The sequence below is a fragment of the Pseudozyma flocculosa genome (assembly GCF_000417875.1).
Source record: "Pseudozyma flocculosa PF-1 unplaced genomic scaffold scaffold00001, whole genome shotgun sequence".
NCBI classification, from domain to species: Eukaryota; Fungi; Basidiomycota; class Ustilaginomycetes; order Ustilaginales; family Ustilaginaceae; genus Pseudozyma; species Pseudozyma flocculosa.
Genome location: NW_006920869.1, coordinates 320,239 through 340,722, shown reverse-complemented (window position 1 = coordinate 340,722; position 20,484 = coordinate 320,239). Strand labels below are relative to the sequence as shown.

General features: G+C 64.3%; 9 protein-coding genes across 9 annotated transcripts; 5 read left to right on the top strand and 4 right to left on the bottom strand.

The window, feature by feature from the left end:
• Window positions 1–494: 494 nt before the first annotated feature.
• PFL1_00115 (uncharacterized protein) lies at window positions 495–1,434 on the top strand (the record flags this gene model as incomplete). The annotated part of the gene is made up of 2 exons (XM_007877612.1): window positions 495–1,040; window positions 1,369–1,434. 2 exons carry the CDS (start codon window positions 495–497, stop codon window positions 1,432–1,434), a joined length of 612 nt encoding a protein of 203 aa, XP_007875803.1.
• A 427-nt stretch (window positions 1,435–1,861) lies between these two features.
• On the top strand, window positions 1,862–2,832 carry PFL1_00114 (uncharacterized protein; the record flags this gene model as incomplete). The annotated part of the gene is made up of 2 exons (XM_007877611.1): window positions 1,862–1,896; window positions 1,986–2,832. The coding sequence occupies 2 exons, from the start codon at window positions 1,862–1,864 to the stop codon at window positions 2,830–2,832; spliced, it is 882 nt and encodes a 293-aa protein (XP_007875802.1).
• Window positions 2,833–3,391: 559 nt separating this feature from the next.
• On the top strand, window positions 3,392–4,223 carry PFL1_00113 (uncharacterized protein; the record flags this gene model as incomplete). The annotated part of the gene is made up of 2 exons (XM_007877610.1): window positions 3,392–3,396; window positions 3,500–4,223. The coding sequence occupies 2 exons, from the start codon at window positions 3,392–3,394 to the stop codon at window positions 4,221–4,223; spliced, it is 729 nt and encodes a 242-aa protein (XP_007875801.1).
• A 1,268-nt stretch (window positions 4,224–5,491) lies between these two features.
• On the bottom strand, window positions 5,492–6,437 carry PFL1_00112 (uncharacterized protein; the record flags this gene model as incomplete). The annotated part of the gene is made up of 3 exons (XM_007877609.1): window positions 5,492–5,975; window positions 6,068–6,257; window positions 6,386–6,437. 3 exons carry the CDS (start codon window positions 6,435–6,437, stop codon window positions 5,492–5,494), a joined length of 726 nt encoding a protein of 241 aa, XP_007875800.1.
• Window positions 6,438–7,110: 673 nt separating this feature from the next.
• On the top strand, window positions 7,111–11,045 carry PFL1_00111 (uncharacterized protein; the record flags this gene model as incomplete). Its single annotated transcript, XM_007877608.1, has 3 exons — window positions 7,111–7,224; window positions 7,334–8,364; window positions 8,465–11,045. The coding sequence occupies 3 exons, from the start codon at window positions 7,111–7,113 to the stop codon at window positions 11,043–11,045; spliced, it is 3,726 nt and encodes a 1,241-aa protein (XP_007875799.1).
• A 144-nt stretch (window positions 11,046–11,189) lies between these two features.
• Window positions 11,190–13,454, bottom strand: PFL1_00110 (uncharacterized protein; the record flags this gene model as incomplete). Its single annotated transcript, XM_007877607.1, has 1 exon — window positions 11,190–13,454. The coding sequence occupies one exon, from the start codon at window positions 13,452–13,454 to the stop codon at window positions 11,190–11,192; it is 2,265 nt and encodes a 754-aa protein (XP_007875798.1).
• Window positions 13,455–14,324: 870 nt separating this feature from the next.
• Window positions 14,325–16,208, bottom strand: PFL1_00109 (uncharacterized protein; the record flags this gene model as incomplete). The annotated part of the gene is made up of 1 exon (XM_007877606.1): window positions 14,325–16,208. The coding sequence occupies one exon, from the start codon at window positions 16,206–16,208 to the stop codon at window positions 14,325–14,327; it is 1,884 nt and encodes a 627-aa protein (XP_007875797.1).
• A 590-nt stretch (window positions 16,209–16,798) lies between these two features.
• Window positions 16,799–18,792, top strand: PFL1_00108 (uncharacterized protein; the record flags this gene model as incomplete). The annotated part of the gene is made up of 3 exons (XM_007877605.1): window positions 16,799–17,650; window positions 17,750–18,513; window positions 18,603–18,792. 3 exons carry the CDS (start codon window positions 16,799–16,801, stop codon window positions 18,790–18,792), a joined length of 1,806 nt encoding a protein of 601 aa, XP_007875796.1.
• Window positions 18,793–19,215: 423 nt separating this feature from the next.
• Window positions 19,216–20,130, bottom strand: PFL1_00107 (uncharacterized protein; the record flags this gene model as incomplete). The annotated part of the gene is made up of 1 exon (XM_007877604.1): window positions 19,216–20,130. The coding sequence occupies one exon, from the start codon at window positions 20,128–20,130 to the stop codon at window positions 19,216–19,218; it is 915 nt and encodes a 304-aa protein (XP_007875795.1).
• Between the last annotated feature and the right edge of the window lie 354 nt (window positions 20,131–20,484).

Sequence of the window (20,484 nt, the reverse complement as noted above, 5' to 3'; positions counted from 1 at the left end):
GGGGGGTTGGCACGGCGTTGTCCGGGCCTGACAAGATGGCCGCTCGGGAGTGCAGAGCCTGGACCGGGGCGCGGGTGTTATTACGCCCCGCCCGCCAGTCGGACGCTAGTTTCCCGGGGCAGAGCCACTGTGGCCCTCATCTCCAAATGAAGCCCACCAGCGCGGCCGTCTTGAGCTCATTGCAGCAAAAACCATCAAGTCTAGGCGGCTCCTCCCTTCCTTCCGTCCTCCATCTGTCCCCACCTCTTCCTCCCCCCTCCCGATTTCTTTCCCGTTGAAGACGTCTTGCTTCACCCTCCCCCTCCCCCATTCATTCGAGGCTATCTCCTGGGTTGCCCAAATCCTCTTGACGATCGGACACACCTGACCTAGCTCAACAGTTCGTTGCCTTGAGAGTGAGTTGCGATGACCATCAACGCACGAAAAGCTGTTGATCCGGGCGCTCACCACCGGACACGCTGTTTCTTGCTTGTGGCTCAGGCGCACGCAGCACGATGTACTGCGAGACCGCTCACTTTGCGGATATCCACTGGCACAACTTCATCGCTTTCGCAAACCTTTCCGACGACCCATACGACCCCGACGACCTCCCGTGGCCTTATCCCATTGTCGGAATTCTAGAGAAGGTCGGTTTCCATATCAGCAAGAAAGGGTCACGATGCAGCGTGGTCCTCGCCAACTCTTATGGCATACCCTTCAAGTTTAACCTCGACATGGGCACGCTGGACTCATGCCTGCAGGCTGAGCTCACCCAGATGAGGATCGGAGACTTCGTGGTCATGATTCTTCAAGGGGGTCGAACTGAGGCACACCATCCCTACAGCGTGTTCCATCGATACGTCCTCAGCTTTGAGGTGCTCGACAAAGATCACGTCACCCCTGAGCACCTTCGGGCATTCGAAAAGATCGATAGCTGTGCCGGCGAATTCGTCGATTCTCAGAGGCGCAGCTTCGAAGATGTCCAGCACCTGACCTTCGACGACTACAAGAAGCTGCTACCCTTCAGCCGCACCAATTGGCCGCTGATCGAGCCTGACCTCGTAGGTCGCCCTTCTTCGTAAGCCACCGGGACGGATGAGCAAGCTGATGCTCCTACAGGCACGACCAAGCCGGTGGGGACAAACGGCAATATCGAGCAGCTCCTCAAGCTCATCCGGCGTGCTCTGTAATCCGTCCGAACGAGCGTTGGGCAACCTCGATGCTCCACTCTAGGGGCCCGACGATAGAGAAGCCCAGGCCTTCCCCAAGATCTGCCGCACCACTCCATCGGCAATGTCGCTACGTGTCAGCACAGAGTTTCGTTCAGGCGCAAGGCATCGACCAGTCGCACTATCTCCTCGCCGCGCGCCCTCTTTCCCCTTGCTACAGCGTCGACAGGTTTTCGAGCTGATGACCAAGAAGCCTCTCGATCGACCTGTCCGCGCCGCTTCATGAACGGCCAAAATCCCGGTGTCGCACCGCGTGAGATTGAAACGATGTTCCGCTTCATCCCGAGCCGGTCCGTTGGATAGGAGGAGAGGTCGATGGCTGATCGGACGGGAGCGGAACGTAGCGACTGACGCACTCGTAACGACGCCGACGTCCTTTGAGCGGCTCGACCTCCGCTCCGATTCACTTCCGCTCAGGTCGAAGGGTAGAGGATGCGGGGGCGGCCACCGAGCTTACGGGGTGAGCAAAGGGCCGAGCACGCACTGAGGTCGAGTCAGCGTGGCGTCTGAGGTATAAAGAGGCAAGGTCGGCCCACCGACGTGCTTCCTTGCTCCCATCCACCACAACTGACCTCCTCGCATCGGTCCACCCCTCCAATCCTCGCCGAGCTCGACACACTCTGAGATCCGCACGCTACCTTCAGTCTCAGACGATGCCCGCTTCCGCGCCCGTCATCCGCATGAAAAAGTGAGTCGTGACCAGCCCACGCTCTTCGAGAATCAAGGCCCGCAGAAGCGTTGATCCGCACCCGCTCACGCTTTGAAACGACATCACAGGTCGTCGAAGGCCAAAGGCAGCCTTGGAGGTGTGGCCTACAGCCACTTCGTCGCGTTCGACAACCTTTCCAAGAGACTCGGCGGAACGGTGCCGTACTGCTGCCTCGCGGGCGTGTTCGACAAGGCGATACTCTACCAGAGTCGAGAGGGCGTGGTTCTCCACCTGACACTGCGCAACTACGTCGGACAGACCATCGACATCGATCTTGTCCCGACACCAAGTGATAGCGTCGCGCTCAGGACTCCGTTCCTCGACGTCAAAATCGGCGATCTGGCCGTCTTCAAGAGCCACAACGGCGATCAAGACGGCCCCGACAAGGTCCGCATCGTCTTCGGCGCCCTCATCAAGTCCAACTGCAAGCTTGTCTTGGTTTCGGAGGCCGATCTCTCTGCCGATCATCAGCTTTCGTTCCGCAGGATCGATAGCTCCTCGTGGCTGCACGACGGCTGGCAGAGGCAGGTTGATGTAGCCTTCGACGTGTCCAAACTCGACTGGCCCGGATTCCTCAAGAAACCCCTGTGTGATCACTTCATGAACTGGAAACCACCTCTCGGTGCAGTCGCGGGAGCGTCAAAGGGGGCACCACCGATGCAGCGCCGCCTGGCGAAGAAACGTGATCTGAAACTCCAGACTCACAGGCAGTCCGACCGTGAACAGACGGAGGCGCAGCTATTCGAGCGGGTCCAGTGGCCGCCCCGTCGTAAAGGCATGGGCCCGATTGGCCTTCCATCGAGTTTGCTTCACAGGTCCGCCAAAGAGTCCGGCGCAAAGAGAGTTGCGGGCGAAGGCACGAGCAAGACGCCTGGCGAGCCTCTGATGCAGAAGCGGTCTCGAAAGGCGACATGATGGAGTTTCGTTCGTCTCAAGATCGAAGAAAGATCAGCACGGACGAAGAGGATCAGACGCAATCGTGCCCTAATCATGGTGGCCCTGGGGGTGCGGTCTGCCTCCATGTGATGGCCGAGCCAGCGAGTGGGGGCCTGAGGGGGCATATATGCAGCGTGACCGACGCTGCCCGCAGCCAGCAGCCAGCATGTGCCAGGCGCAGGCGCCCCAGCTGCTTCCGAGCTGGCGGCCTTGGCTACACGTCCCCCTGAGGCTACGGGGCGCATGCGTGCTTGAAATTCTGCCCGCTGGCACGGACATCGCCTCCTTCTACTCTTCCACCACATCGTCTCGACCCCTCAATCCGCGTTCTCGCTCATCCTCAAAGGCAGCCCATTCTTCGGCCTCAATTTTGTCCTCTAGCCATCATCACGTCTCTGCTACACCGACTACCGCCGATCAAGCTCGCAGGACGGACGCCTCTTCGCAGCGTGATCGCTTCGCACAGCCCTGCGAGCAATCTTGAAGAGAAAGAGCCTCTTGATCACTCTCCCGTTGCATCCGTCTCCGTCAAGTGACCATGAGGTAGGTGCTGGCGGCATACCACATATCCCTTCCACGAACGTCGAGCGGTCGCATCATCGGCATACAGCTGATGCATCGGCAAAACTGCACCCTTTATCTGCAGCGGCGTCAACATGCGCTTTGCAGAGTTGGGTGGCCACCACTGGCACAAGTTTACCGCCTTCGACAACCTGCCCAAGGATCTCGAGGCGTTCCCGAGGGTCACGTACCGTCTTGCCGGCACGCTCGTCGACCTCGACTACCACGAGACTCGCGAGTCGACCAGGGTCAAGCTTGTCCTCGTCAACTCCATGGGCACGAACCTGACCATCGACCTGCACCCGGAAGCCATCGGAAACGGCTGGTTCAAAGCCAAGCTGCAGGATATCCACATCGATGGCCTGACGCTGATCGCCTTTGACCACGAAAGCACCAAGGCCAAGGCCGAGGTCATCCACGGCATCCACTACAGGGTGCCTACCGAGATCATCTCGTACCCCAAAGGCCATGTCACCCGCCGTCAGCGTGACACTTTCGAGCTCATCGATAGGTGGGCCCCGATCGTTGGTCCCGTGCAGCAGAAGGTCTGGTGGGAAAAGCTGGTGGGACCCGCCAACTGGTATCGCATCAGCGGAGTAACGTGCGTGGAGAGCCGACTCATCGCCATGGAAGAGGAGGGCTCCGAGGCCGAGTCGGACTGCAGTGGCGAGAGCATCGATGCGCGCGACGACGACACCGACAGCGACGACGGCAGCTACGACGATTACGAAGAGCACGTCAGCAAGGCGTTGGAGGCCAAGGCCCGTATCCAGGATGACGACGAGGAGGACAAGGAAGTCGACCAGTAGCCAAGCCTCGAGCCGATCAAGCGACGGCAACTTTTCGCTCCGGGGCGAGACGCAAGGCATCCGACACCATTCGTCCCGCGCAACGAGCATCCAGGGGAGGACGAGCGATAACGGCAGACAGCGAGCTGGGCGTCGCGGTCCGCATCCGGCCGGCTTCTGGCCTTGCCAGTCGTGACGATAGAGCGACTTCTCCTTTCTCGGCGACTCCGGAAGCTCCGAGACCCACTTATGACTTGGTCTGCACCTCTCCAATGGCACTTGTCAGCCGCGCCCCGAACCAGTCCACGGCTCCCGCTCTAGCAAGCGATGCCGGTCATCACGTCTCGAATCGAACTCCTGCTGGCCCACTTTGTCGCGTCTGTTGCTCCTTTCTGGGGGAGCAGGAAGCTGGAGCGAGCTAAAGCGGGTGCTCGTCATCATGCTGGGACTCTGGGAGCCGGTCCGGTTCTACGGCGCCAAGCAGCGAACGGGAGCTCCGAGACATGCCCAGAGCGGGGCAGCGGCTCTGACGGCGAGACGGGAGCAGAGAGCTGCCCAGCACTCCTCCTGTGGACGCCGTATGTGAGGTGCCTGCCCCGGGGCAATCCAGCGTAGGGCACTGGAAAATGGGGCGGGACGCACAGGCCGCCAGCTTCATTTCGGGGCAGGTGGCGAGCGGGTGGATTCGCCCCCAAAAGCCCTTCATCCCGTGGCCAGCTCCTCCTCTCTACCACCATCTCCCAGTCTCGCCTCGCTTCTCGCCCCACCTGCGCATCGTTGAAGCTGTTTCCGACGCCATCCTCTGTCCCCATCCGCCCTGCCTGCATCGATCCGCCCCCGAAACTCCAGAATCGACCGCATCGCCACGCAGACTCGCCCGTCATTGGCGCCTGCGACGCCTGCACCCCAGCGAGGTGTCTCGCAAACCAGACAAGCAGCGCACGTAGATCAGGCCAGCGAGCCACCATGATCAGCTTCGCTGACGCAAGACCAAGCCGAGTGCCCGTTCGATCAGCAAGCACCTGAGGCTCCCACATCGGCGGCACAAGCAACTGAGCCCGCCCCGAGCGAGAGAACACCCAAGACCGCGCTCCCAACCACCTGATCGAGCCCTCGATGACGAAGGCGCGTTCTCGAAGCAGCGCTACAAAATCAACCGACTCTTGGCTCCGACCGCCTTCTGGGCTGAGGAAGCGCGCGATGGCTTGCGCTTGCACGGGATAGCGCTCGTGGGGTAAGTGTACAGGATGCTTGGGATGATCGATGCAGGGTATGCGATGGAGGCGATGTCAGGATCGGTTCGAGTACTCGGAGACGAGGGCTTCCCGGACGATCTTGCCGCACAGCTTGGCGTACGGGTTGGTCTGCACGGCGACCTGCTTGGCCACCGAATTGCCGTACCGGGCCCCAAGTGATAGGTCGCGGGAGGCGAGCTCCTCGATGGTGAGCTTGGCCGTTTCGACAGAGAAGCTCCCGAACTCTCCCTCCGGCGGCTGCTGCTCCGACGATGCTTGCTGTGCGAGCTTGGTCCCTTCGAAGAGCCCTCCGAGCTGGCGCAGCTGGTCGACTTGGGCCTCGAGCTGTTCCGCGGGGAGCGAGGGGTCGAGCAGGGTGAAGAGAACGGCCGAGCGCTGGGTGTAGGCTTGCGCGAGCGTCTTTGCATTGCGCCGCGTGAGGGGCACCTCGGACGACGGCGTGGCCAGCTTGATGGCCTTGTTGAGGTCGCGGATGATCTCCGGAGCGGGCTTTTTGGTCATCCTGCCCAGCTGCGCTCTGTACGCGATCGACAAGAAAGCACGGCATATCCGCGTCAGCGCCAGAGGCCAGAAAGCAGCAGAGCGGGTCAGCCGCAAGTCGCAACGAACCGGTTGTTGTAGGTGGATGCCCAGCTCGGACTGGTGGAGACAGCCTGATCGAGAAGCTGGAGCGCCTGGTCGGTATCGCCGCCCTCGGCAGCCTGGATGGCGCGGATCTCGAGCTGAATCGCCTCCTTGTCCTGCGCACTCGGTTCCTGATCCGGGCCGAAGCTGAGCTCGCCGGGTCCGAGAGAGCCCTCTGCACAAGCGCGACGGAGGGAAGAGCAAGAACAGAGTCGTGAGCACCAGCGCATCGTCTCGGCAGCGGCCCGTGCCGCACCGGCTTGTCCGAGCGACCGTCGGACTGATCCGGTCAAAGAGACGCACCAGGGTCGAACACCATGTCAAGCACCTTGCGATCCCGCGATGTCGAAGTCATGGTTGCAGAGTGGTCGCGGCTCGATGAAAACGGAGTGAAGTGTTGTGGTGGTGAGAGAGAGAAGGGCTCGCTATGCTTGCCATCTCGCCATTCGATTGAAGGGGCTAACAAGGTGGCGGGCGGGCGAGGCAGGCCGGGTAGCCGGAGGTTGCCGCGCTGCGTGGGCAAGGTGAGGCTCAGGGTTCGGTCGACCACCCTCCGCACCTTGCGCTGGCTGCCTTGCTTGCCTGCCTGCCTGCCCTGCCCCAGCCTTGACTGCAGGCCATCGGCTATGTGGGTGGTGAGGGCCAGCCAGCCTGCAGGTTTGGCCAGGCCGAAAAAGTGGAGCGGGCGAGGCGCTGCGCCCTGTCACAGAAACCTCGCCAGGCCCAACCAGCCCCGCCCGCCAGCTCGGGCCTCTTATTTCCTCTCGCTCCGACCACGCGGGCAGGTGCGTTAGCCGCGAGCAGCCGGCCAGGCGGCCCTTGCCCCTGCCAATACCACCATCACCACCACCAACCCACCTCCTCTTACGCCTTTCGCGCCGCCTCGCTCCTCCGGGTCCGGATCCGGATCGCCACAGCTCGTGACACCGTCGGAGAGCTATCCTCTCCTCCCTGTCCAGCAATCAAGCTTTCGACTCAGCGTGCGGCCTGTCAGACCGAGTCGAGGTATTGAAACTGAGGCGGTCGAGATGCAAGCCAGCAGCTCGACGCCCCGCGGAGTCTCGACGCCGTCGAGGCAGCTCGGCTCACCCGACGATGCTGCGACCGCTTCGGGCAAGAAAGAGTTCCAACGTTCGTTCAAGGTGCGTTAGAGCAAAGCTTGCGTCTGCCGGCCCCTGCGCGACCGCATGCCTCGGGGCGGAACGAGAGCCTTCACTACTGACACTGCCTCCTCGTCGTCACATTTGGCAGGCCTGCGATGGATGCCGGACAAAGAAGGTCAAGTGCGACCTCGGATCCCTCGACGCCCCCTCTGAGCCGCCGTGCTCGCGGTGCAAGCGCGAAATGAGGCAGTGCCTCTTCACCATGTCCACGCGCGGCCGTGGCAGCAAGACCCGCTCGACGCGCGCGCAGGCATTCGGTGCTCACCACCTGGCCAAGGCTCCCACCACCCAGTCTCTGCTCGACGATGACCTCGACAGCTCGACCGCAGCCATCGACGCCCTGGCGGGGGCCGCGCTGGCGTCCCTACCCGACGCCAACCCCCGTCTTCACTCGACGCGCCACGATGTGTCGGTGAGGGAGCTGGATCCCAGCGACGCCCCCAGCATCGGTATGATCTACGGCATCCAGGGCGGTGCAACGAGGAGCAGCGCAAAGCGATCATCGAGCAGCCAGGACGCCCGCAAGAGGGTGCGGCACAGCGCGCAGCCCGGCCAGCTCCCCAGGCGCTCATCGTCCAGCGCCGCTTACTTCTCCCGGAGCGAGAGCGAAGACTCGTCGGGCGAGCGATCCGATGCAGGCGGAGCTGCTACCGCACCACCGCAGGTCGGCACCGCCGTAGTCGACGATGCGCATGTCCGCGAGAATGCGACCGAACCGGATCCGCTGCAGCAGTACGCCTCGGTCGGTCTTCAGCACAGCAGGGATGCCCTGCGAGTACTGGCAGGCGTCGCGGCGGAAACGCGCGACTCGACAGCGAGCCGCTCGACCTCGATCGGCGAAAGCGTCGAGCAGATCGGAGCATCTGCAATGCTCCAGGATGTAGCGGCGTCCGCCTCTCCCGACAAAGAGGCAGCCTCGCCGCGCCATGGCCACCCATCTCCAGCCCTATCGGCCTCGTCGAAGCCACCGCCGTCAAAACGAGCCAGAGATGCTGGCGGCCCAGCGCTGGGTCGGCCCAATACACCGCCGCCGCTCAAGCACCGGTATGGCTGGAGCAAGTTTGAGCCCATCAGGCTCAAGCTCATCAAGCGTTCCGAGGCCAAGCACTTTCTCAACTTGTGAGCGCGGATACCCGCCTTGCTGCACCAGAACCTTGACAAGAGCGTGCTGATCGTCATGAGGCTGACCACAGATATCCAATATTGACCGATCGGACAGCTTCCTGCGCCGGATGCATTCGTTTGCGCCTCACTGCTCGCCGCACCTCCTCGACAAGTCGACCGATGCCCTCTCGGAGCTCGTCAGCCGCGAGCCGATCCTGCTTGGCGCCATGCTCTCGGTCGCATCGCGCTACGATGTCGCCAACCACAACGCCCACCTCATCCACCCGGACACGTTTCATCGCAAGATCTCCAAGTGGACGCAAGAGAAGATCAGCCGGTCCTTCTTCCTGCCGGGCTCCCACACGATTGGTACGATTGAGGCGCTCCTGATCCTCAGCGAGTGGGCCACCCTCGACCTGCATGACCGACGGACTTCTGAAGAGGCCAGCTCGGAATCCGAAGACGACCCCGATGGCGACGACGACGACTTCGCCGATCCAGAGATGGCGATGGGGGAGGCCGCGCTCGCTGCAGACGGCGCCTCTCCCGCCGCCATGCCGACGCCCGGGCCAGCTGCGTCGGCCACAGCCCCACCGAACAGCTCCAACAACTGGCTCCGCCGCCTGTCGTCGAAATCGCTGCAGCGACCCGCGAGGCTGGACCTGCGCGAGTCGGAAAAGTTCGACGATACCGCGTGGATGCTGACGGGCACCGCGCTGCGGCTGGCCGAGCGGCTGGACTTGCAGAACGTGTCAACCTACAGCGGCATTTCGAGCGCCGAGTCGGCCTCGCGCCTCAACGCCGAGCGCAGGATGCGGGTGTGGATGTCGAGCGTGCACGCCGACTGTCACCTGTCCGTCCGGCTGGGTCGGAGGATCTCGAGCCCGGGTCTGATGGCACCGTTCATGAACCTGGTTCGTGATCGGACGCACCCCTTCCTGATCCGATCCGATGCTAGCAGCAGCATCGGTCTCAGCGACACATCGCTCGCCACCGGCACACCTCGCGCTTGGATCGCATTCCGCGCACACGCCGAGCTGCTGCAGATCGTCTTCCGCACATGCGAGAACCTCTACCGCTCGAGGGCGGTGACTGAGCGGCTGCTCGAGGACGAAGACTTTGTGCCGGCGCTCAAGTCGATCCGCGACGACCTCGACGAGTGGGCTAACTGGACCCAGCCGCGCATCGAGCCCATCCGCGACATGACTTCGCTGCGCCTACGGGTCGAGTACCACTATGCGAGGCTGTACGCCAACGGCGTCTCGCTCGACTCGCTCAAGCGCGGTCTCGGCACCTTTAGACCCAACAACCGCGTCCAATACCACTCCGGGGCGACGCGGCGCGATGGAACGGCGAGCGGCGGCGGTTCACTCGGCCTCATGGAGATCGGCCTGTCGACCCACCCGGCGTACCCTTTCGTGCGCGAGGCACTGGCGGCGGCACAGTCGCTGATCCGCATCCTGACCGTCGAGCTCGACAGCATGATGTGCGCGCCGGCACGCTGGTTCCTGCTGCTGGTGATGGCGGCCGTCTTCTGCGTCAAGGCGACGGCGGTCTCGGACACGATCCTGCCGCTTAACCGGTGCGCCCAGAGCCTGCAGCAGGTCATCACGGCATTGACCAAGGCCGCGCCAGACGGTGTCCACCTGGCCAACCGATACTCTATGTATCTTCGGAGGCTAGCCAAGCAGCTCATCCTGACGGACGCCAAGGCGCGTCGCAAGACCAGCGCCGCCGCCGCTCGCTCTCGACATCAAGACGGCCCGCCTCCTCCGAAGGGCACGCGCATCGAGATGGGCCTCGAGGAGGGTCAGTGCTTCAATTACAAGGTGTTCAACGGGGAGCACTGGAACCACCACATCGGGGTCAAGGGTGGCGCCGAGGCGGCCATGCACATGTGCGGCCCAGGCAGGGACTGTGCCACCGACGTCTACCAAAACGAGCGGGCCCAGACCTCGGCGACAGTGGCAAGCTCGCGAGCTCGGACGCTGGGTGCACACGCCTCTCCCGCGTCGGAATCGACGCCTCCCGCCTCGCATCCGGGGCACAGCTCGACCAACGCCGGGTCGGGCCCCAGACACTCGGCCGTCGCAGGCGCTGCTAGTTCTCCGGCAGGACAGAGTCAGTCCGGCGCAGGCGGGGGCTTTGGAGGCGGCGGGACATGGTGGAGCACCGGCGACGTTCTGGGCGGCGAGATGGACCCGGACTCGTTTCTGCGTTGGCTCGACGAGCAGACGATGGCGTCTACGGCCAGCGCCGGTAGCAGCACCGCTGCCGCCGTCCAGGCAGGTTGGCCCGCTTCCAGCTCGGCAGGTGTCGGGTCGACGACGGCCGCAGCGGCCTTCCCGCTGCACGCATCGGCGACCTCGCCGTTTGCGCCGCACTCATCGTCGTCGCTCCACAACCTCGCGCCCGCGAACGGCGGGGGCGCCACATCGGGCAGCCTGCAGAGCGCATTCGGAACCTCCGGCGGCTCGATGATGCCGTCGAGTGCGGGCGGGGGCGGCGCATCCAACATCGGCGGCGCTCCAACCGTGACCGCTGCGGCGCCCTCCCTGCCACTCCACAGCGGTCCGACGCCCGACGCCTACGCTTCCACGCCCGGCACCGAGCAGGACGACCTGCTGACGAGGATGTGGCTCGACGACGCCCTCACGGACCTGGCCTCGTCGGGCCTCGACATGCCTTTCCTCTGAGGCGCTGCTGCGACGCGCTCGTCCCTCCGGCGCACACACGATTCGATGCGAGGGTCCATGGCTTTATCTGTCTCTCTATCGTATACCCGGCTCAGGCGCTCTGCGGGCCCACCGCATCTATCAGACAAACTGGAGCTCGCCAGCCTAGAGCTTGCTTCCGTCGCCGCGGATGCCGCCGTCCTCGGAGCGCTTTGCGGCGGCGCGGAGCAACGGACCAATCTCGGTCTTGTACCACTCGACGACGTGCTTGCCCGTCTTTTCGCTGCCGTACGGGTAGCGGCCGACGTTGTCGATGCCGGGGCCGGGCGAGTCGTGGTTGAGCGGGTTGGACTCTGCGTCGGCCATGAGCTGCTCGTATACCCGTCCGTCCTTTCTGCCGAGCGACGAGCCGAGCTCCCAGTCGAGCCAGCCAAAGGCGTCCGAGAGGCCAATCGACTGGGGCAGGATCTCGGCGACGAGGTCGCGGATGGCCTTTTCGAGGTGGACGACGCTCTCGGGCGCGACGACGGCCTGGCCGTTGCGGTAGCCGGCCAGGTTGCGGCCCTGGCCCGAGGCGGGGAGGACGAGCGGGGTCATATTGCGCGACAGGGCGGTGAGGGCGTGGAGGGTGACGAGCTTGCGCAGCCAGCCGCACTCGGCGTTGCCGAGGGCCTCGGCGTCGTCCTTGATGGCCTCGGAGAACCAGAGGTCGACGACAAATTCGGCGTGGCTCTTTGCCACCTCGATGCACTCGAAGCTGAGGTCGCCAAACTTGCGCCCCTCTGCAATCTCGGCACGGAGGTCGGTGACGAGCTGCGCGGCGCGCAGCGCCAGGGCGGCCGAGTAGACCTCGGGGCGGTACCAGTCCTGGGGCGACTGGGGCGACTGGAAGGGCACGGCGTTGGGCGTTGCAATGGCGCGGAGGAAGGCCGAGGTGTTTGCGACGGGCGTCTTTGCGTCCTTGTCGAGCTCGCCCGAGATCTTGAGCATGGCGCGGCCCACCTGCGAGGCGAGGACAATGTTGTCGCCCTCGTAGGTGACGGCGGGCGCCTGCTCGGGGAAGAGGGTGGTGAAGCCGGCGTAGCCCGAGAAGCCGTGGCCGCCGAGGGCCTGCCGGCACTCTTCGATGCCGTCGAGGGCCTGCTTGGTGCAGTAGGCCTTGAGGCTGGACGAGGCGACGTGGACGTCGTAGAGGAGCTCGGTGTCGCCGCTCTCGAGCTTGGCGGCCATGTCCTCGTAGAGGGTGCGCATGCGGCGGCCGGCGAGGATGTAGGCGTACGACTTGGCCAGCAGCGGCACGAGGCGGCGGCTGGTCGAGGGGTAGCTGAGGACGCTGCGCTCGACGTCGGTGATGTCGGTGCTCGACGGATCGCGGAATTGGCGGCGGACGAGGCAGTAGCGGAGCGCGATGGTGATGCCGCGCGAGAGCATCCAGCCGGTGCGGTCAATCATCTGGCTGCGGATAAAGATCATGCCGCCGTAGCTGAGCTTGTCGTTGGGCGGCTTGACGTACTCGCCGCCCTTTTTGACCTGGGCGTGGCGGTTGAGCATGTTGTCGCGCGGGATCTTGAAGTGGTCGAAGCGGGCCCAGCCGTTGTCGAGGCCGCCAAAGGCGGCGTAGGTCTTTGGGCCGATGTCGCCGGCGACGATGCCGGGGAGCACGCTGCCGTCCTCGAGGGAGCGGAGCGGGGTGAAGAAGAGGTGCGGGCCGTAGCGCTTGCCGTGGATGATGAGCTGGGCCTGGACGACGCCGTGGGTGGCGGTCCTGCCCAGGCCGCCGGCCCACCACTTTGTGCTGGTGAGGGTGGGGCTGTGGAGGATGAAGCTGTCGCTGGCGTCGTCGTAGGTGGCCGTCGTCTCGAGCCCCTGGACGTTTGTGCCGTGGCCGAGCTCGGTCTGCATGTAGCAGCCGAGGATCTCGTGGTTCATGGCGCGGTTGCCCCAGCGCTCAATCTGCTCGTTGGAGCCCTGGCCAAAGATGACGGGGACAAAGGCGACCCAGTGGATGGTGACGGGCGACTGGAGGTCGAGGGTGATGGCGGCCTCGATGACCTCGTGGGTGGTCCAGTCGTGCTTTTCGGCGAGCTCGAGGAGGCGGCGGCAGGCAAAGTGCGACATCTGCATCTGCTGCTCGCGGTTCATGTGGACCATGCGCTTCTTCCAGGTGCCAAAGACGTCGTCGGTCGAGAGGGTGCCCATGACGCGCTTGCGCGACTCGTTGTCGATGCGGGCGTCGCGGATGACTTCCTCGATCTTGGACGGGTCAAAGGCCGTCTTGGTGCGCGCCTCTTCAATGTCGCGCGCGGTGCGGGCGGCCGTCTCGCCCATGGGGATGGGGAGCGTTACCTTGGCCGCCGGCCACTTGCCCGAAGGCTCGCTCAGCGGCTGGTAGGTCGTCGACTTGGGGTCCATGTACGAAGGTCCGGCCATGTTGGGCGGCGGCGGTGGGGGTGTGGGGTCAGGGATCAGGGGCGAGAGCAGGAGCAGGAGCAGGAGCAAGTGCAGACAAGAAAAGCAAGGATGAAAAGCGGGGTGGGAGCAGGAGCCACAGCAGAAGCAGACAAGAGTGGCGAGGGCGGGTGGCGGGTGGCGGGTGGCGGATAAAGGCGAGAGGTAGGGTGGCAAAGGTTGGAATCCGGATGGCAGGAGGGAGCCGGCGTCGTCGGTCGAGGGTTTATATCCTGGCCGGGCCCGGCCAAGAGGGCTGAGGCGGATGCCGGTAGCAGTGCGCGGAGGTACGGGCCTGCCTTGAGCGAGCGTGACTCTATCCTCATGCGCGGCAGCGGCGACAACGACAGGCGGCGGCAGCGAGCTAGGCTTCCGAAAGTCGGGCGCCCGTTTGCACGCGCGAGCCAGATGTACGCCGCTCGTTGGGCTGCCCTGCCTGCCTACCCGCCTGCCTGCCTGCTGCCTGCTGGCTTCACCGCTTTGGACCCTGGCCGCCCTTTTTTCTTTTCTTTTTTGGATTTTGCGGGGTAACGAGCGCGGGGGAGGGCCAACCTAGCCTAGCCTGCTGGCAAAAAGCGGCGGCCGCCAAAGCGAGCGAGATTTACCAAGCGACGGATCGACAGCAGCCAGGCCCAACATCGCCCCTCTGCCGCAATTTTCAACGGCCCGCCTCCTGGCCCCCGCTTGCTTCCTCGCGTGCTCGCCTGGCCCTGACCTCCTCCAGGCTCTGCCGCCACACGCAAGAGAAACACAGACACCATCACAAGATCTCTTCGCACACAAGGCGGCAGCATTAGCAGCATCCGCATCTGATTAGCAAGCAAGGGCATGCGTTCGTCCGCCACCGTACAACTACTGGCCCTTTTTGCGCAGCAACCTCTCGAGGCCGTGCCGGTCAAAGTGGACCAGATGCCCGCGGATCCGACGGGCGTACCCGACCGTGTAGAGCAGCGTCGCCGCGCCCACCGCGCCCAGGCTCGTGGCCGCCGCGTACTTGAACTGGTCCGGCCGGTTCCATCCCAGCGTCAGGCCGTAGTGGCCCAGGTCAAAGACGTTCTGCAGCGAAAACTGCAGCGCCATCAGCGCATTCTTGCGTTCGGCCACCGAGGGCGGCACCTGGTCCGACGAGAGCGCCGTCTGGAGCAGCGCCAGCTGCGCCAGATCAAAAGACCACAGCCCGATGCGCGAAATCGAGAGGCTGCTAAACAGGATCGCCGTGTTCCACTGCGGTCGGTAGCGGCGCCACCCGTCGTCGACGGCCGTACCACTGCTGCTGCCAGCGCTGCCGCTGCTGAACGGCCTCTTGGCGCCAGTGATGAAGAGCGCCACGACGCCCGGCACCAGCGACAGCGTCTCTTGCCAGAGCGAGTAGGATCCCGTCCGCACCAGTCCGATCCGCTTCTCCATCCACGGCATCACCACCGTGCCCAGCAGGCCCGACGCCACGCCCACCGCCCGCATTCCGGCGACAAAGGCGTCCGAGTAGTCGGTCTCCGACTTGAGGTAGGCGATAAACGTCGGGTCAAACGACAGCACGCTCATGTAGAGCAGGCTGATGCACACCGACGTGATAAACACGGGCATCTGCACAAACGTCGCCCAGTCGCGGTACTGCTCCGTGAAGCTGTCGCGCACCGCCACGACCAGCGAGGCCGGGTGGAGCCTGCGTAGAAGCGTGGCGGGCGAGGCTGCGGCCGCCGCCGATGCCGATGCTGACGGCGCCTGTCCCGCAGCTTCCTCGCCCGAGGCCGCCGCCTTGCCGAGCTCGATGCGCCGCTTGACCACCTTGGCCTCGTCATCGGCGAGCGCGGGGAAGCGCTTGTAGACGATGCCGACAAAGACGAGCTCAAACGCCGCCGAGAGGCCGCAGATGGCGACGAGGACGACGACCGAGTAGCGGTACGAGATGGTCGTCGTGAGGAGCGAGACAAAGAGCGGTGCGAGCAGCTTGGTCAGGAGGTCGATGCGGCGCATGATGGCGTTGAGCCGCGTCAGGCGCGCCGCAGAGCCGCGCGAGATGATCTGCACCCACTCGCGCTCCACGGCTACGCTGACGCCCACGTTGGACAGTATCACGCCGCAGCCCAGCAGCGTGATGGCCGCGAACACGGTCCACGGGGCGGCGTTGCCCGGTCCTCGGCCGTCCGGTCCCTTGCCGCCGTTTTCGGCCGCGGTGCTGAGGCCCGTGTCGAGGAAGAGGAGCAGAAAGAGGCCATAGGATGCGCCGACCAGCACCTTCTGGCCGAGGATGTAGGCGCGCAGGGTGCGCAGCTTGGTGTGCGAGTACCGGTCGATGGAGCGGCCCACGGCGTTGGAAAAGATGATGGCCGCGCCCGTCGTGATGAAGCCGTACACCGACGCCGGCAGCAGCGTGTTGGTGAAGAGCCGGACCATGTAGAGCGGGTAGGCAAACTCGGCGGAGCGGTAGCCCCACGACGACGAGGCGTGCTGCACGGCGAGCAGCGTCATGCCGCGCAGGTCAATGTCGCGGCCACCCGAGGCCGGCGCAGCGCCCGAGCGGTCGCCACCGTCGTCGTCGTCGGCGTCGGCGTCGGCGTCGACTTCGCTGCCGGTGGCTGGTCCGGTGTAGTTGACAGAATCGCGGTGCGGCCGGTGGGAGCTCTGGATCGAGGGAAGAGGCTGCAGCTCGATGGCCTCGTTGGGTCGATCAGATGGCACCGCGCCGGGCGCAGTGGCGACCACGGTGGCGGTGGCGGTGGCTGTCGAGGTCGACATGCTCGAAGGTCGTGGAGCTCCTCGATCTAGGCGGCGAGGTCATCGCGCTCGAGGAAAAAGAGAAGCTGCGCGCCGAGAAAGCCGAGCGAGGCCTTCCTTCTCTCTCTCGACACTTGCTGCCGAAAGGATCAAAGTCGGATGATTGTCGGCCCCTGCAACAACGAACGTCCATCGACCCGAAGTGGAGCAGGCGGAAGACGCGCAACCGAAGAAGCGGGCCTTGCCCTTTGGCCCTGGCTTATCCTCGATGGCTCGATGGGCCGAAGTTGTCCCAAAAGGGTGTCAGCGGCAACGACGGCGAGGGGCAACGGCAGGCCGGGTCAGGGGCCTGTCGGTGCTTTGTCAGACCTCGGACGGAAGCCAGCGCAGCCCCATTCATGATGGAAGCAGGGGCCACGAGTTGGTTGTCCGCTCCACCTGATCTTCGACCCCTGATGCGTTCCCTGGCCCCTTGACTTGCCATGCCCGCTTCTTTGGCAACCTCTTTGCAATCAGCCACTTCGGTCTTGTTCACCATCATGCTATCGCTGTTCCGCTGATCAGGCCTTCGTTTCGCTTCGTCCAGTTCCCTCCGGCCTCTGAACATCACCATGGGCGCCTCGACCACCTCGCCGACGTTGGAGCGCGCGATGGCGGCATGTGCCTCGCACCCCGTCCTCGCCGCCTCGCTCGCCCTCGTCGCCTGGGTCGTGTACAAGCTCAGCATCTCCCCCGTCGTCTTCCCCTCGGAATTCCGCAAGCTGCCCGGCCCGAAACGGGCCTCGATGCTCTTTGGCAACCGGGTCATCGAGTCGGCCGACTTCACCTACACCTCGCCCACGACGGGCGAGCGAAAGACGGTCAGCGGCCCCGGGATGCGTCTGCTGTACTGGGCAAAGGAGCTGGGCTCGCACATCTACACGTTTCCGGAACCGTTCGGCAACGAGTCGCTGTCCGTCTCGGACCCCAACGCCCTCGCGCACATCCTCGCCGACACCGAGACGTTTCAGTCTCCGGAGCTGCGCACCAAGATCATTGAGCTGCTCGCGGGAGAGGGCATCGTCAAGCACTATGGCCACGTCCACCGCAAGCAGCGCAAGATGATCGGGCCGAGCTTCTCGGTCGAGCACCTCGTCGAGATGACAACCACCTTCGCCGAGCTCGGCGCCAAGATGTGCGGCGCCATCGAGCGGGATCTCGACGGGCAGCTGCAGCAGCAGCCCGGCGGCGGCGACAACCGCGATGGCTGGGGCGTCGTCGACATGGGCAACTGGCTCGACTGCGTCATGCTCGACATCATCGGCCAGACTGGGTTCGGGCACAACTTTGACGCCCTCGACAAGGGCCGCGACGGCAGCGAGCTGAGCGCCGCCTTCAACGACGCCAACCAGCTCGCCATCAACTTTAGCCTGGGCAGGATGATCCAGACCGCCTTGGCCGCGATGCTCTACGTCCCCGCCGTGGTGAGTGCCGGCAGCATATGCGTCCAGCCGCGCCTGTAGCTTTCACAGGCGCTGATGCGTCCTTGTCTTTCCTGTCTCCCCTCCGACTGCCGACTGCAGACTTGGCCGATCGAGAGGGTCAATCGCGCGCTGCACAAGAGCAAGCAGGTCATCTCCAAGTACTCGCAGGCCATCGTGCAGGAAAAGAAGCGCGAGATCCTGCGCGAGATGGACGTGTCGGGCTCGGCCGACGACGTCCTCTCTGGCCGCAAGGACCTCCTCTCGCTCCTCGTCAAGGCCAACCTGGCCGAGGCCGAGGCGGACCGCATGTCGGACGAGGACGTGGCGGGCCAGATCCACACGTTCACGTTTGCCGGCTACGAGACGTCGAGTGTGACGAGCGGGTTTGTGCTCTACTACCTCTCGACCTATCCGCACATCCAGCAGAAGCTGCGCGACGCCCTCGACAAGGGCTTCCGCGAGCGCCGCGGCATCCCGCTGCGCGACGTCGCGGCCCAGGACATCAAGTACGACGACCTGTGGTCGGACGAGTTCGAGTACCTCGACCGCGTCATCCAGGAGACGCTGCGCCTCTGCCCGCCCGTCATCTACTCGCAGCGCCTCGTCGTCAAGGACAGCGTGCTGCCCCTCCTGCTGCCCATCAAGAGCCGCGACGGCTCGGAGACCATCACCTCGGTCCCCGTCAAGAAGGGCTCGGTCGTCAGCTGCATGTTCAAGTCGGCAAACTACCGCGAGGACCTGTACGGCGAGGACGCCGAGGAGTTCAACCCGGATCGATGGCTCAAGCTCCCCGAGCTCTTCCACAAGGCCAGGATGCCCCAGCCCTACGGCATGTTCAGCTTCAGCGGCGGTCCAAAGAGCTGGTGAGTGTGCGGCATGCGCGATCGGTTCACGGGAACAACACGTTGACCCTACCTCCCCCCCTCTCTCCCTCGCACCTGCACGCCACCAGCATCGGCTCGAGGTTCTCGCTGACCGAGATGAAGACGGTGCTCATCCTCGCCCTGTCCAAGTTCGAGTTTACCCTGGCAGAGGGCATCGACATCCGCCCGCACCTCGCCCTCGTCGTCCGACCTCGAGCCCAGACAAAGGACGGCACCGTCATTGCGGGCGTCCCTCTGCGCGTGCGCAAGCTGCAGTGATCTTCCGCCGCCCCCTCCCCTCTTCTTATTTATACGAGGCGCTCTAGGATAGTCGCAATGATATGGAAGTGGTCCTTTCCGAGCATTGCAGGAGCTGTGAAGGTCTAGAACAGGTGATGTACAGCGAGAAAAGATAAACAACAAGAAGTCGAAAGTGCAAGGTGGAGAGAACGTGTATGGTGGTTTGCGTGCCATCAAGAATGTCCGTTGCGTGTGCAGGGCAGGATCGAGTCTATAGAGAGTGTGACCGAGTCGAGGCGAGAGATAGAGAGCGGCTTCCGACAGCTGCCAGGATGACCTGGGCGTCAAGGAAGCGAGATCCGAGTCGTCGTCGTCGCCTTCATCCGGAAATCGAGCAGAGAGGGGGGAAAGTCCATGCGGTCGGTGTAGGGCGAGCCGAGGAGTGGATCGCACGGTGCGCCTTTAGGCCTGGCCGGGGCCGGGCTTGCCGTCGCAGGTCCAAGAAGCATCGCGCTTGCCGTAGGATCCAACGACCTTGTACGGGTTGAAGCGGGTCGTGGCGGCGACCGTCTGGCTGCCCGAGTAGCCGTTCTGCTTGATGATCTTGAGCGCCTGGGGGATGACGACGGACGGCGTCGTGCTGACGGTCTCGTGGTTGAGGACGATGGCGTGCTTGGGCGCCTTGAGACCGCGGTAGACGTTGAGAGCGGCGTCGACGCCATCGCCGTTGGCATCGCCCGTGTCGGCGTTCCAGCCGATCACCTGGAGGCCCCATCGGTTGTTGAGGTAGGCGACCTGGTCGTCCCTGATGTTTCCGTACGGAGCGCGGATGCATGATGGCACGGCGCCGATGATCTTCCACAGCGCATCTTCGACAAGCTGGACCTGCTCGTCGAGCTGCTGGTTGTTGAGAGTCGAGATATCAGGGTGGTCCCAGGTGTGGGAGCAGATCTGGTGTCCGCGCGAGTAGCTGTATCGCAGCGCCGAGACCGAGTCCTTGTCGTAGATGCAGCGGAAGTTGTTGCCGTTGACAAAGAAGGTGGCCTTGGAGCCGGCGGCGTCGAACTGGTCGACGAGGTTCTTGTGGCTGGTGTAGGGCCCGTCGTCAAAGGTGATGGACATGCAGCGCGACGTCGAGCAGCGCGTAATGAGGCCGTTGACCTGGGCGCGCTTCTCGAGGTCGCTCGAGTCCGAGTCGGTGCGCTCGTAGAGGGTGTAGGTCGAGGGGTCGCGCTGGGCCAGGTCGGCGCGCACGGCGTCGGAGAGGGTCGAGGGGAGCGAGCTCGCGTCGATCTTGTCGCCCACGGCCGGCATGGCGGCGGCGTACGAGGCCATGGCGAGGCCCACGAGGGCCGAGGTGATGCTGTTGATCTTCATCGTCTAGTCTGGTGTATAGGGGCGGGGCGGTCTAGGAGACAGGGTCGGTGGCGGCGAAAGAGGGGGATGTTCAAACCTCCCATCGACGAGGACAAGGGCGAGTCATCTTATATACGTCCGGACGACCCAGCCCGTCAAGTAGGGAGGAGCGGGCTGCCATGCAAGTCCGGCAGCGAAGACCGGAGCGAGGACGTGGAAGCGGCTGCGCTTGCGGTCCACCCACCTGTGCGGCGGCTCACGGCACGAGGCCGACAGACGAAAGGGGGGGGGGAGGGGGGGGGGGGGGGGGGGGGTCGGGTCGGTCGGTTCGTTTCGTTCGTGGACCGGTCGTAGGTACGACATGTGCGACGCCCG